A 13,357-nucleotide genomic window follows, 5' to 3' on the forward strand; every position below is an offset into this window, starting at 1 on the left:
GGCAGTCCCTAAATAACCAAGTCAGTGTGCAGTAACCACTCCCGGCTCTAATCGATATCCTTTCTCAGAACCAAGTCTGAGCCCTCCCCAAACTTGCTATTTATCAAATGCATTAAAGTTTAGCTTTTTCTTCCTGAACTTGTAGAGATTTGATTATCTATGAGAGACAAATTCCTATGAACATATTTCCTGATAAATATCATTATGCTAAACCAGTTTTTAAAAGACAGTATAACAGCGAGCAACCACTCTGATCATGAGCTTTATCTAAATATGAGATAAAAATATGAGATTCTAGAAAACAACTCAGAACTAGTAGTCTGTTTAGATGAGAATGACAGCAATTGATTTTTTAAAAAAACAACGCACACAGCACTCATTTTCCTAATTTATTTAAGAAGCCATCCACCTTTCCATATTAGTTTCTGACACTTCCATGGGCTTTGCAGAAAGCAGATTCATGACCTGGAAATAATAGTAAGTCTTTAGGCGAAACCTGAGACATCCCAGTAGCTTTTCGTTATCTTCATTGTCATGATGAGGTCATGAGACAGTAGGAACATACTCAGTTTCTAAAATTTCTGAAGTGACCTGCATAGTCCTTAAAGTACAGATTTACTTAAACACGTTTTTTGAAATAGCATGAGGAGTTATTGCTGTGCTTTATTTTGAATGGTATTTCCTGCTTCATTTTGATTTTCTGCACCAATAGGATATGGTGTTCTTCCTAAAAGAAACTGTTCCCATTTGGGAATATATTCTTCTACTGATGCCCAGTAAAGAGTCTGGAAAAAAAACAACATCCAAAAGTAAAAAAGCATATCAAGCAATTGAACTTGGCTCTTCATAATAGTCTAAATGTTTATTCACTTAAGTGTGTTTGTGCATGTATACACACACACACACATATACGTAGAATGCACTTCCTCTACAGAATATTTTATGTTAATTTTAGAAAAAAATCTGGCTACTTACTAGTGTTAATTTTCAAATTTCTCAGTAAAACCAGACCCTGGCAGAATTACAGGTTTTAGAATTTTATTGTGATTTTACACGCCCTCTTGTGGCGAACCTTGTGATTATTACCAGTAGTATAATTTATGGCTACACGGTTATTAAATGTTCTTGTTGATTGTTCCAAATCCCATACCAAATGATTACCCATACTGAAATTATGTCAATGAAATGACTAAACATGAAAAACTGCTTTAGAATTAACTTTAAGAAAGTTTAACCTGGGGTAAGATCAGCAAATGAAATGTGAATAATATGCTACGGTATAAGACTTAGGTGAATGACACCTTAAATTATATGGAAAAAAAAAACATAAAAACATGCATCCACTTTATCTTTTAGGTAATCACTTGATATGAAAAATTATAATCTCGTCCCAGATTTTTCATGTAGCATGAGGCAGTAATAGATCATCTAATTTTAATTCAGTAAATTGAAAATAGAGATGCTGTATATGGCCTGACTCTAGCAACCTGTAAGCTTTAGAAGTTCATGCAATAGCTGCATTGTGTCTATGAGCTTTGATGGTTTCTTGGGTGACTGCCCTAAGGAGGCCTAAGAAAACTAAACCAGCAAAGCACCATGTCATAGGAAGACATTTTACATTGATCAACACCATCAATCTCATTTTGGGGAATTCAGCCAAACAGGTAGGTAGCATTAGGAACACAAAATTATTCACTCTGGGCATTAAAAAGATTGATGGGTCTTGTAAGTTGGAAATGGTGAGGAATTCTACTTATCTATACAATTGTGCATGTGCTTTGAGAAATAGCCTGCCATACTTAAAATAAGGGTCATCCTGCTGTGCAAGACTAGCGAGGAAAAATGCCAACTGAGGCCCGTGGTTGGGAGTTTCTCCACCATTCACAGCTGGATTAACCCCTATTGTGTGGGCCCTGCTTGGGCCAGGGTAGGGCATTGGAGAATTCAACAAAGAAAAAGATATATCCAAGGCACTAGTTTGTACTAGAGTTTTTTTTTCTATACGTGTACACCGCCTTTCTGTGTCATCTACTTTAGATGACACAGAAAATGAGGGACAAATCTCACCCTCAATTCTGAGTCTATTCAGATTCTTAGATGAGCAGCCAGAAAAACTGCCTTTGGAAAAGGACATAATCAAACTATTATGTCTGTAGTAAAGTCCCTTTCATCACAGATGCATTCCTGTATCAAATATGGTTAATTTTTATTAGCATTTCCCCAGTCTGTTCTTGAACTGATCAAAATAAAGCCGACAAAAACCACACTATGCCACAGGACAGTAGGCATTTAAATAGCACTGGTTGAATTTTTGGTTGAAGGGACTTAATTGCTACTTCTATCAGCCAAGAGAAAAATACTTTGGTTAAGCATGCTGTCATCCTAAAATTCACTGTGTATTTGTTTAACAGGATTGTCTTTAAATGACTTATAAAAGACCCAGGATCTTCATAAAATTACTTGATAACTTTTTAAAAAATGAATTTTATCAATTACCTATTACTTATAAAACATGGTACTATGGATATATAAAGATCGATCAGATCTTGTTTTTTTATTGACTAAATCTGGGAAATACATATAATCATTTGTTAATTTACAATACCCTACTAAAAAATAGTCTCTTTTACGTTTGTTCCTTAAGATTCTCACCTCAAGAGAAATAACCTCAGGTGGTAGAAGAGGGTGAATCCTGGTCTGGAGAGACTTTTCTGCTGTTTCTATATCCTGTTAACAAATATCAGCATTAAATAAACCAGTGTTTTTATATAGCATGCATAAATGATCACTGTAACAGCAATAACTATACTCCAAATCTCTCGCCTCAACACTTCTCTGGATGTGTAGTTTGAAATGATGGTGGGGCACTGGGGTAGGAATACCAATCATTGCTTAATTAACCGATTTCAAGTACTGCAGGGTTTCTCATTTTAAACTACAAGGTGTGGGAGGGTGGTACTTCTAAGTTCTGCCTTTTCATTTTAAATTGCTAGTAAATGCCAATAATTCTTGCAAAGAACTTCCTCTAAAACTGCTCAGAGGACTACTAAAATCATCTAAAAACAGTTGGATGGATAAGAGTCAAATATTCGATTTTAAAAGCAGCTACTCAGACTCATGCTGTGCTAACCTTAGAGTTTTAGTCTCTCCGATCATGCAAATAGTCTATTAATGGCACACATTACATTTGTTCAATATTCCATTTTACTATTTTATGTTTACACAAAACTCCATACATTTAGAGGAGCTCAGTGAGGTACCTCAGTATTTTGTGACAAAAACCTTTTCACTGTACTATCTAGATTTTTAGTACTGGATTTCTAAATTAATTTCAGTGACAACTTTATGGCTAAGTAGCGTATCGTTCAGTTGATGGCATTCCAGCACTGTGCTTTCATTTGTAGTTTACTAACTTATAGATGTGTATATTTTCTCTTACAGTTACAGAAACATAGCCATGAAACTTATAATATACCCTGGTAAAGATTTTACCTTAATACATGTATAAAGTAGATGCCCAGAAAAGTAGAATTCTGTAAGTCATTGAAACAGTAGCACCCCACTGAAGAAATGCCCCCCAGATCAGCACCTGTATTGTCCTGCCTTGGCTTTACATTTGCCAAGTTTAAAGAGGCCTTGGTGGAAGGCCGTGCAAATTTTGTCTCTCCTTCGAGCTTAGTGAGTTGATAGAAAAGAGAAAGTTCTCTGATCCAGGCACAAGCACTGGAGCAATCTAAGTACAGGGCTGTTGGACAGACGGAGAGAGATGGAAAAGGGCGTGGGAGTGGGGTGTGAAGAAGCCAGTGCTGAACAGGAGAAAAGATATAGCAGATGGTAGCGGCGGGAGCAAGGAATGGGTGTGAAATGTAAAAGGGAAAAACAGGAAATTCCCTAAAGGGACTCCCCAAAGTTGCACAACCATTCATGCACCTGCTGTCTAGGGGAAGGTGATTTGAAGGGGAAAAACATCAATTTAGGGATAAAAAACCCATCTATTTGCATGTCTGACCGGTACCAGAAATGGACAATTCGGACACATGCTACAGAGCTTTCAGTGCTGATACAGAGGCTCACTCTTCTGTGAGTACATTGAGATTTTACAAGGTCCTGGAGAAATTATTCTTTTAGAATCAAACAAATAACGAAAATCACAGGCCCAATTATTCCATTACTCTAAGAACACTTTACAAAGTTATCGCTAGCAGGATGTGGACATTTTATCATTAGTAGCATGTGGACATTTTTTCTTAAAGACCAGAGAATGAAGATACTGAATCCCTTAAAGAAGGGCAGATTTTCAAATGAAAGAGCAGGCACCAGTAGGGGTACATGGCCTGGTGAAGCAGGTCTACAGTTAGTAACTTGACTGTCATCTCAGCAGCGTTTCAACAAGGGATTATCACCCCGCCACAGAACTTCTTCCTTAAGTGATATTTCCAGTTTCTTAGATGTTTTGCTTATCTCCCTGACTCCTGCTTTTCTTTCTCCTTATTTGGCTCCTTTTCCCCTCCTTAATCCTGAGTGTGGGTTTTTGTAAGATTTGTGACATCTGTCCTAATCTGTCCTAGTCCTTTTACTTTTTCTTCCTCCAAGATTATCTCTCATCTAGCTTCAGCTATTGCTTGGGGGCGGGTGGCATGGGGTGGGTGTGGAGTGGTGGTGGTGAACTTGTAATCCTTATTTTTCTTTTAGTCCTTATTTCTTTATAGAACTAAGCTAATGTTCCCACTGAAAGTGGTGAGTGAAAAATAGTAAGAAATTCTGTTCTCCTAGAGACCCAGGGTGTATCCTTTACCTTCACCTCTTTTTATTCCCTGTCTGAAAAAATATCTAATGCTCCATAGATGGTTTTCTCAGGCTGCCTCCTCCTAGCCTGTCCCATGTCATGCCCAATAACGTGGCCTTATTCTTTCACTTGTTCATTCAATAATCCTTACCAAGTACATTCTGTGACTCAGGCTGGACTAGTTCTTATTTTACTTTAATTCACACCTAACACAGAACTGCTTAGTTTTTCTTTAAAATAAAAAAAAACTACAAAATGTTTTTCTCTAGATTAAAAAATAACAATCAGTAGCTACACTACAGGTATGAATTCCTTGACATGACCCCAGCCTTCTATAGCAGTTATATTCTAATACTTCCATATAAGAACCTTCTGTGAGTCACACCCACAAATCTAATAATAAATGCAGGGCATGTGCCAGGCACTTAAATCTTCACTAAGTGAATAAATGACTAAGGTCACTCTTAGGTTAATATTTTCTGAATATAAACAAGAAAACTTACAAAAAGTATTCAAAAGGGTAGGAGGAGAAAAGGAGAGACTAGACACCTGATTATACCTTATTATCTTACTTTAAAGATATACCACAAGGCCATTTAAAATTTTAGTTATAAAACAAATTAAAAAATCTCTAAAAATTGAAAGCTAAATGAAACAAATCTAACTGCTAATTAGTTGGTATAACTGCATGAAGAGGTACACCAAGTGGTTGTAAAACAGTACTTTGAGCATTCCTAGTGGTAAGGACAGAAATCAGTGTGAAAGTATCTTACTGAAAACCATCCTTTGTAATGGTATTATTGGTGTTAGTGGTGTCTGTAACACAGGATGAAATAAGTAGTGACATTACATTGGTATTCGAAAATTCTTTGGGAACTGAGATTTCTGGTGTGAGAAAAAAGTTAGAAGTAAAAGATTCAATGATTCGAAGTTAAAAATCCTGCAATATTTTAATTACACTAGACTTACTAATGGGATCTCTTGATGGATTTTATCTTTAAAAAAAAAGTTACATTAAACACCACTAGTGCCTAAATTGAAGGCTCTCAACAGCTCCCACCAAAAAAGCATCTAGGCTGCCTTGGAGCAATGATCAATTCTAAGACTGGTGAGCAAATGCACTTGATGAGCCTGGAAGATTTCATCATACCACAAAGAAAGGAATCTATCAAAGATTGTTCAGAACATCAGAGGCATTCAAAAGATGACTTAAAGAGGACAATTTGAGCATAAATAAGATAAAAAGTAGAATGGACTAAACATTTAAAATGCCAGATAAATTAAAAAAAAAAACACTCAGCAACACTTAATAGTCCTCATGTATCCTCCAAGTGAACAATCTTTTGAAAACGAGAAGAGAAGGAATCAAGCATGAAACATGGTTTTTCGTATGAAATGTATTTCAGTGTAACCAAATAATAGATGAGGGAAAGTTGAGTAAGAAGAAATAAAATAATTTGATTATCACTATTTGCATCTCCTAATGACTATATCCAGGCAAAGATCATCAGTGACAGCTAATATTCCAAGACGAGAGAAAACTAAGAAGTGTTTTCCCCCAAAACTCTGAACCTGAATCTCATCAGGTCTTAAATCTGAATTCTTAATGCAATATCCTTTAGCTTCATGGCTGGTAGGCACTTGAAATATGTTAGGTTCAAATTAAGATGTGCTGTAAGTAGAATATACACTTAAATTTTGAAGACTTGAGAAAAAAGAATACAAAATATTTCCTAATTCTTTATAGCAATTACATTTGAAATAATTTGAATGCTTTTTTGAGTAAAATGTTAAAATTGATTTAATCTGTTTTTTCCTGCCTTATTAAGTGTTTACTATTAAATTTTAAATTACATATGTGGCTCACATTATATTGACATTGGACAGCGCAACTCTAGATCTGCCAATTTATAGGAATTATGCAGAACAGAGGAAAATCCTAAGTGATACCTCAGAGATGTAATAAGTAATATCCAGGCTGGGAAACTCTACAGAACAAATGACCCGATTCCTTCAACAAATACAGGGGGGAAAAAACAAAATAGGCAGGGAGAGCTTTACAGATTTAAGATCTATCAATCAGTGATAATGCTGAATTTTATTTGGATCCTTATTAAACAAATATAAAAAAGTTTTCAAATTAATCCGGGAAGGTGAGTCCTGATTGGCTAAGGCAGCATTACCGTTCATTTCTTAAATTGATAAATAATGTTGTGATTTTGCTTAAAATAGTCCTTATCTTTTAAATATACTGAAACAGTTACAGATGAAACAATGTGACATCTGAGCTTCAAAATATTCTGCAGGGTTGTGGGTGGAGGTAAGGAGTACAGATAAAAAGAGATTCACTGTTTTTTGACAGTGAATCTAGGTGATCAGCTCATGGAAATAACATCCTTCTATTCCTTCTGCTAAGAGGCTTGACATTTTTCATAACAATTCAACAAGTTTCCAATGGGAATGCCTTGGTGTAAACTTTGTTCCAGGCAGGATTCAGCAGCCTATGTTCTGATTAGAAAAGATGAAATCTATCAGCTCAAAAAATGTTTCTCCTCTCTCCCTACCCTCACCCCTCCCTGCCAACTCTGCAATATATCACCCCCGCCTTTGATAGATGACTGAAACCAGCTGTCAAGTCTGGTTTTCAATCTTTTAATATGCTAAAGGGTCAATTTCTGGGATTAAAAAAATAAAGATACCAAAGTACAAGATGGAGGTTCATTAGTAGAATTCACTAAACTTACTGTGAGGAGAAAAGAAGAAGAGGGATGTGGTCCTGTGAGTCACTGGTCATTCCAGGTGCCCTTTGGTTAAAGGCTGCATCTAGTGGCCAGCTGCCCCACGGAGGCTTACAGGCCCCTCTGCAGTGGAAGCTCGCTTTATCTCTAATCTGCTCTAGCACTTTGCTCCTCTTTCTCACCCTGGCGTGTTTGTCAGGAGATGATGTTTATTACCACGATGCCTCCTGTTAGGGTAAAACTAAATTTTTGTGGTGAGAAAGGTGGGAAAGAGAAATTTATATCGTGGAAGTATTTGTAGAAACAAAATTCTTAGTCTTCCATATCCGTACGAATTATGTTTATATTTTTTAAGGTAGTTGAAATTCATTATTAATATTAAGAAGAAAAACTTGCTTGTTTTCCAAGTCCACTGTCTTTTATGATACTTATTGACTAAACAGACACTGAATTTTCTTCAGTGTTTATATTATATCCATTACTTACTAGTATGATTGAATCTTTGATGAGCTCAATCTCTTGCTTTTTGCTCCTCTTTTACAAATTCTATTTTTTATATTTTTACTATTTTATTTTTCCAAATATATTTAGAGACACTTTATTTGGTTTGATACAAGATTCTTTTGGGGGGGGTTATTAAATTTAAAAATACTGTTATGACAACAGACTTTAGAAAAGTAATAGTCTCCATTTTAAGTTCTCCCTTAAATATCCCACATGAAGTATAATACCTGTCTTTATATCAGTCATGCATACCCCTGAAGATCATCCCCAAATAGTTTATCTATTTATTGCTAATGTGAATATAATTCATATTTCTTAGCTCTATATGTGGTTGCCATTGTGATTTTTCTAATTGATTAATTTCCCTTAATTCATAACATACTTGTCTTAAAAGAAATTTGATTTTTCTAAATATATATTTTAAAATGCTAGTTTTGCCTTCTTTTCCAAATGTTAAAGCTAATTCCACTTTGGGGGATAATCAGAACATCTAAATAAAGTCAATTAACAGAATGTGATAGAGGTCATCATTATTTTGTTACTATTTTTATAGGAATACTTCCAAGTTTTAATGGACTCCTTTAAGTGTGTTCTATGCTTACATACATATCCTTATGTAACTTAAACTTATTCTTGACATGAGGTATTAGGAGCAGTAATCTTATGGTTCCTTATTTCTAAATTAATGGATTAGCTCTGAACAAAGGTTTTCACAGTTCCCTAGAGCCACAGCCGGGGAGGGAAGGAAACTGAATGGGTGGGACTTTAAGCCAAACAGGTTTACTTTTGTATATTTTACAGCTTTGAAAAATATTATGTTAAAAAAATTTTTTTTTCATGAGAATCCAATCTAATCTGTTTTTTTAAAATCCCTCCCAACTCAAAATTCTGTTTATTTTACTTTCACAATAACTCTCATGGTAGAGCCACTCAAATTTTTGTCAAAGCTTAAACTATGTAGGAAAGCGGGATAACAAAATTCCATGTGCAATTATTCAAACAATGTTTAAAAAGAAAAGACAGGGAAGAGACCACTTCTCTAAGAGTAAGCACTGTGTCTAGGGTGTAATAGGTGCTCAATAAATGTCTATTAAAGAGCTGAAAAGAAATATATAAAAGAATATTCACTTCTAGATGGATGAGATGATATGGGAGGTATGTTATTTCATTATCTTGGCGCTTTCAAGTTTTTTTTTAAATAGTGAGACTATATTACTTTGATAACCAGGGAATAAACATAGCAAAGTGGGTTCTCATGACTATGAGACAAGATTCAACATCTTCCTTCTAGATAGGACAGTGATTTCTTAGCTACCCTCCTTGACTCCAGTCTCTTTATTCTTGAAATCACCTTGCATCTAAATAGCAAATTAGTTTCTCTTCAGTACCCACTCATCTGTTTCTTATATAAGTCTCTATTTTTGTTTGCTCATGCTCAGACACTTTCCGTACCATAATATCTCTACATATCAAGTCTCTCTCTTTATTTGGTCCTGTGACTTGTTTCCTGTGACTTCCCCAGCTCGTTTGCTCAGGGTTTCATGACCATTAATAGGACCACTGATTTTTCCAGTCTTGGCTTTTCTGTAAGAATCCATTGAAATGCCTCACCTTCTGCTTAAGCAGCCACAGCTCAAGCTTAACTTCTTTTCTGAGTCCTCTTGAACATTCTAGCTATCAAAGATTTTTTGACATTTATTCCTGGTGTTCTGAGTATTCTACCTAATTTAATGTTTGATCACAAGGTCATATATTTTGCCTGTGATAACTTTATGTCATAAACTAATCCCATGAACTCCTTGGTTAAGAACTCTGGTTTATACTTATTTTGTCATCTCCACTTTCTGCCCAGAACTAGCTCAACAGTAGGAACTCTGGGCATTCATCAAATACTTGCTTATTAAAATGAAGCTTTTTGACAACCCAATGTCCTATCACTTGCTGCAGGTAAGTAGCAACCAAGTCTTCTCATTTAATTTTTCTGACTTTTCACAGCAAATTCCAAATTATCCTATATATTTCCATTTTAAAATAAATATTGCAAACACCATTGGGCAAGTAAGACATATGGCAATATAGAATGCTTTGGTAGCACTATGGCTGTGACTTAAATTACTGTGGATCAAACTGCCAGAAGCTGAGAAGATAACTGAATTTTCCTCTTCCTTTATCCTCTAGTGAGGACAGAAGATAACTATATCATGCCTATCGATGAAAATATTTAACAATAAAAAACTGAAAACACTTCTTTATAACTTAAATAATATAGCCTTACTACCAAATGTTTTAGTCATAGTATCTCTTGGAAGCTTCAATGGAAGCAAACTTTAGGGTTTTAATTATGGATGAAGCCATGCAATTCTGGAAGCAAAGTATAGCAAGCAGCCAAAAATGTTGCACATATGATTTTACTACAAATGGGCACATTGACCAAATGGTGAGGCCCTGCAAAATCATACACTTTGACCACCTCCTCCATCACCATCCAAAGAGACCTTGGAAATCTGTTATCTTACGTACGAATTGTATGTGTTAACTGGGGTCCCAGTAGGGCAAAATTTAAATTGTTCTTGTCCCTATGTTGTTAAATAGTGTTGAGTTGGATCTAAATACATTATAGGTACTTCATGGTGTTTTAGGATCACACTATAAACAAAAGATGAAAGATGGAAAGCTATGTTTTGTATTTCTTTTTACACAAAGGCTACCTTAAAATTCCATTACTTGTGATCTTGTGGTTGATTTAAAACTAAGCAAACTTCAATTTTTATTGAAAAAGAATCAAGACTCTATAGGGTACTTAAGCAACTGAGTTTGTATGTAGGATTTATAAACTCTTGCTTATAAATTATTTTACCACTCAGAACAAAAATTTATATAATCAAAATTATGAAATTCAACAAAAACCTCTTTGGAAAGGTGGATAAAGATGTCTATACTGAAGTCTTGGAAACTTACCTTTAAGAGACAGAGGTTCCTTTCAAAAGCTGACTCAGCTGCTTTTATCTTTTCCTTGTTTTGCTCTCCAAATTTCTTCTCCCTTTGTTGAAGTAACATTAGTCTTTGTGATACTCTAGAAAAAAATGAAGATTATATTAAGTTTTTAAGAAGCAAATATTTTATTGTTTAACCAATATAAAAAATTCATTTTTTAATTGCAACTCACTTCAGGTTCAGCCTTTTTTGAAGGCCATTTACTCTGTCAAAAACTTAGGTAGCTCAATAAGTCTTCAATCTGGGTAAAATTATTTTTACTTTCATTAACATATATACCATAAGTACATACTTCTGTTTTTTAGCCTCTCTGGTCTTTTGAAATTATTTTAGAGTGTTGAAAATATGTTTTAATTTTTGGTGAAAATGCAAACTGTAATACATATCCCTTTGTACACATACTTATATATACCTCCCCAGACACATACATTGATATAACTTGCTATACGAAACCTTCTGCTTAACACTTCAATACCCCTGAATCTCATGTTACACATTTAGAATTGTGCTAAACTTCCATATGTTGGAAGAAGCAATAAAAATATTTTTTTTTCTCTTTTTCCAAGAGAAAGATGATGGCTCCATATATGAATGAAAGGCTGTGTGTATGTACTCAAATTCACAACAAGGTATAACAGTAAGTAAAGACAGATATAAAAAGTTGTAAGTAAATTATCAAACTAATTAGTTACATATATTATACTTAGAAGTGTCTCACTGGTCAAATGCTCATTTTACATGTTTTTGATCCTCTTAAATGATTACTAGGAAAATGTCACATGATAAAAAATACAAAAGTGGTTTACAGAAGTCTCACCATTTCCCAGATAGTTACAGGGATCCTCAAATATTACTTTTCGTAGGGCTATTCTTGATGGTAGAACTACAAACCCAGGTCTTTGAACAGTCATTTTTGTAAGATAAGTATCTGAATATGCCAAGAAAAAAGGCCTGGTAATTAACATGAGAGCCTACAGACAGAACTGAGAGGGTTAATACCAAATAGAAGTGGAGGGTTGACTACATCATTTGCAGGGCCTGGGGAAAATGAAAATGTGAGGCTCCTTACTTAAAAATCATTAGGAATTTCAAAATGACAGCATAAATAGCATTAAATGAAGTGCAGGATATGTGGCTGGTTGAAGCTTGCCTTGAAGAGGCTAAGAGAAGTTGGAATCTAGGAAAGGTTGAGAGAAATGGTGAATTTATGGAGCTACTCATGACCACAAGTAGAAAGATAATAGAATGTAAACTTTCAACCTTATTCATAGGAGACAATGACATTCCTAACACCAAAATCTCTCATGTCAGAAAACTAAAATGATAGACTTTCAGATTTTCAAGTCTTCCAGTGTATACAGTTTTACTAATAAAGTCAGTTCCATTAAATATATTTAGATTAGCCTTTTTTTAAAAAACTTACATTTCTTCATGTCTTTTAGAAAGTTGAATTTCTTGAGTGATCAAGGAAGTCATCTTTAATCAAAGCTGCCTTATAAGCTTTCTGCTAAATAAAAAAAAATACTTAAAAGTTAAGTCTACCACATGTTCTCAGCTTGGCAACATGTGATTATTTTAGTACCTCAACCCACTGAGTTGCAACAATGTATAAAATAAAAGAAGGTACTTAAAATATTTTTATTCACTATGCATAGTTTTTCATATGTTGTGGGCATCTAGGAATGCCATGAATCAGGTAAATGCAACATATTACACATTTCTCCTCTTTTCGCACATGCTAACTTTATTCAGAAATCAAAATAAATAAGCAGCTGGTATTAAGGCTAGTAAACATTATATTGAATCAACAGAAAGAAAAAAATTCTACTCTGTAAAATTCAACACAGGAACACCATTCCACATGCATGTGCGAGCGTGCATGCACGTACACAGACATAGAAAGGCAAACAAATATAAAAACCAACTGGAAACTCATGGCCTTTCCTTTATTGGAAGACTGCCCGGTTCTGCATCTCTTTTCCAAACAGGAAAGTATTTTTCATAAGTACTTGTGCAGGAAAACACAATTGGGACCCTTCACCTTGCCTTGGCTGCCCCAGTCTCTCTTGGGGAGTTTTAGAAAATCCGTTTCATGGTGCACTTGGCACGATAGGCAAGCTCACCTTGGTTTGAAGAGCCTGGGCCAATACAGAGGTCTAGTGAACTTCTCTGAAGACTGAGTGTGAAGGCAACTGGTTGGATGCAAAAGCTGAAGATGCCTGCCCTAAAGGAGAAAAAGACAGGAGTGAAGTTCCTTCTTGGACTGCAACATACTGGCTATCCTAGATTTTATGAAATTAAACACTGCTTGCTTGCTAAGGGTCTGCATGTCCAG

At 35.1% G+C, this 13,357-nt stretch overlaps 1 protein-coding gene across 1 annotated transcript; it reads right to left on the minus strand.

The window, feature by feature from the left end:
• Nucleotides 1-650: 650 nt before the first annotated feature.
• CEP15 (centrosomal protein 15) lies at nt 651-12,498 on the minus strand (the record flags this gene model as incomplete). The annotated part of the gene is made up of 4 exons (XM_084247576.1): nt 651-785; nt 2,653-2,727; nt 10,987-11,101; nt 12,446-12,498. The coding sequence occupies 4 exons, from the start codon at nt 12,496-12,498 to the stop codon at nt 651-653; spliced, it is 378 nt and encodes a 125-aa protein (XP_084103702.1).
• Nucleotides 12,499-13,357: the final 859 nt, after the last annotated feature.

This window comes from Talpa europaea (assembly GCF_964194135.1).
Source record: "Talpa europaea genome assembly, chromosome: 11".
NCBI classification, from domain to species: Eukaryota; Metazoa; Chordata; class Mammalia; order Eulipotyphla; family Talpidae; genus Talpa; species Talpa europaea.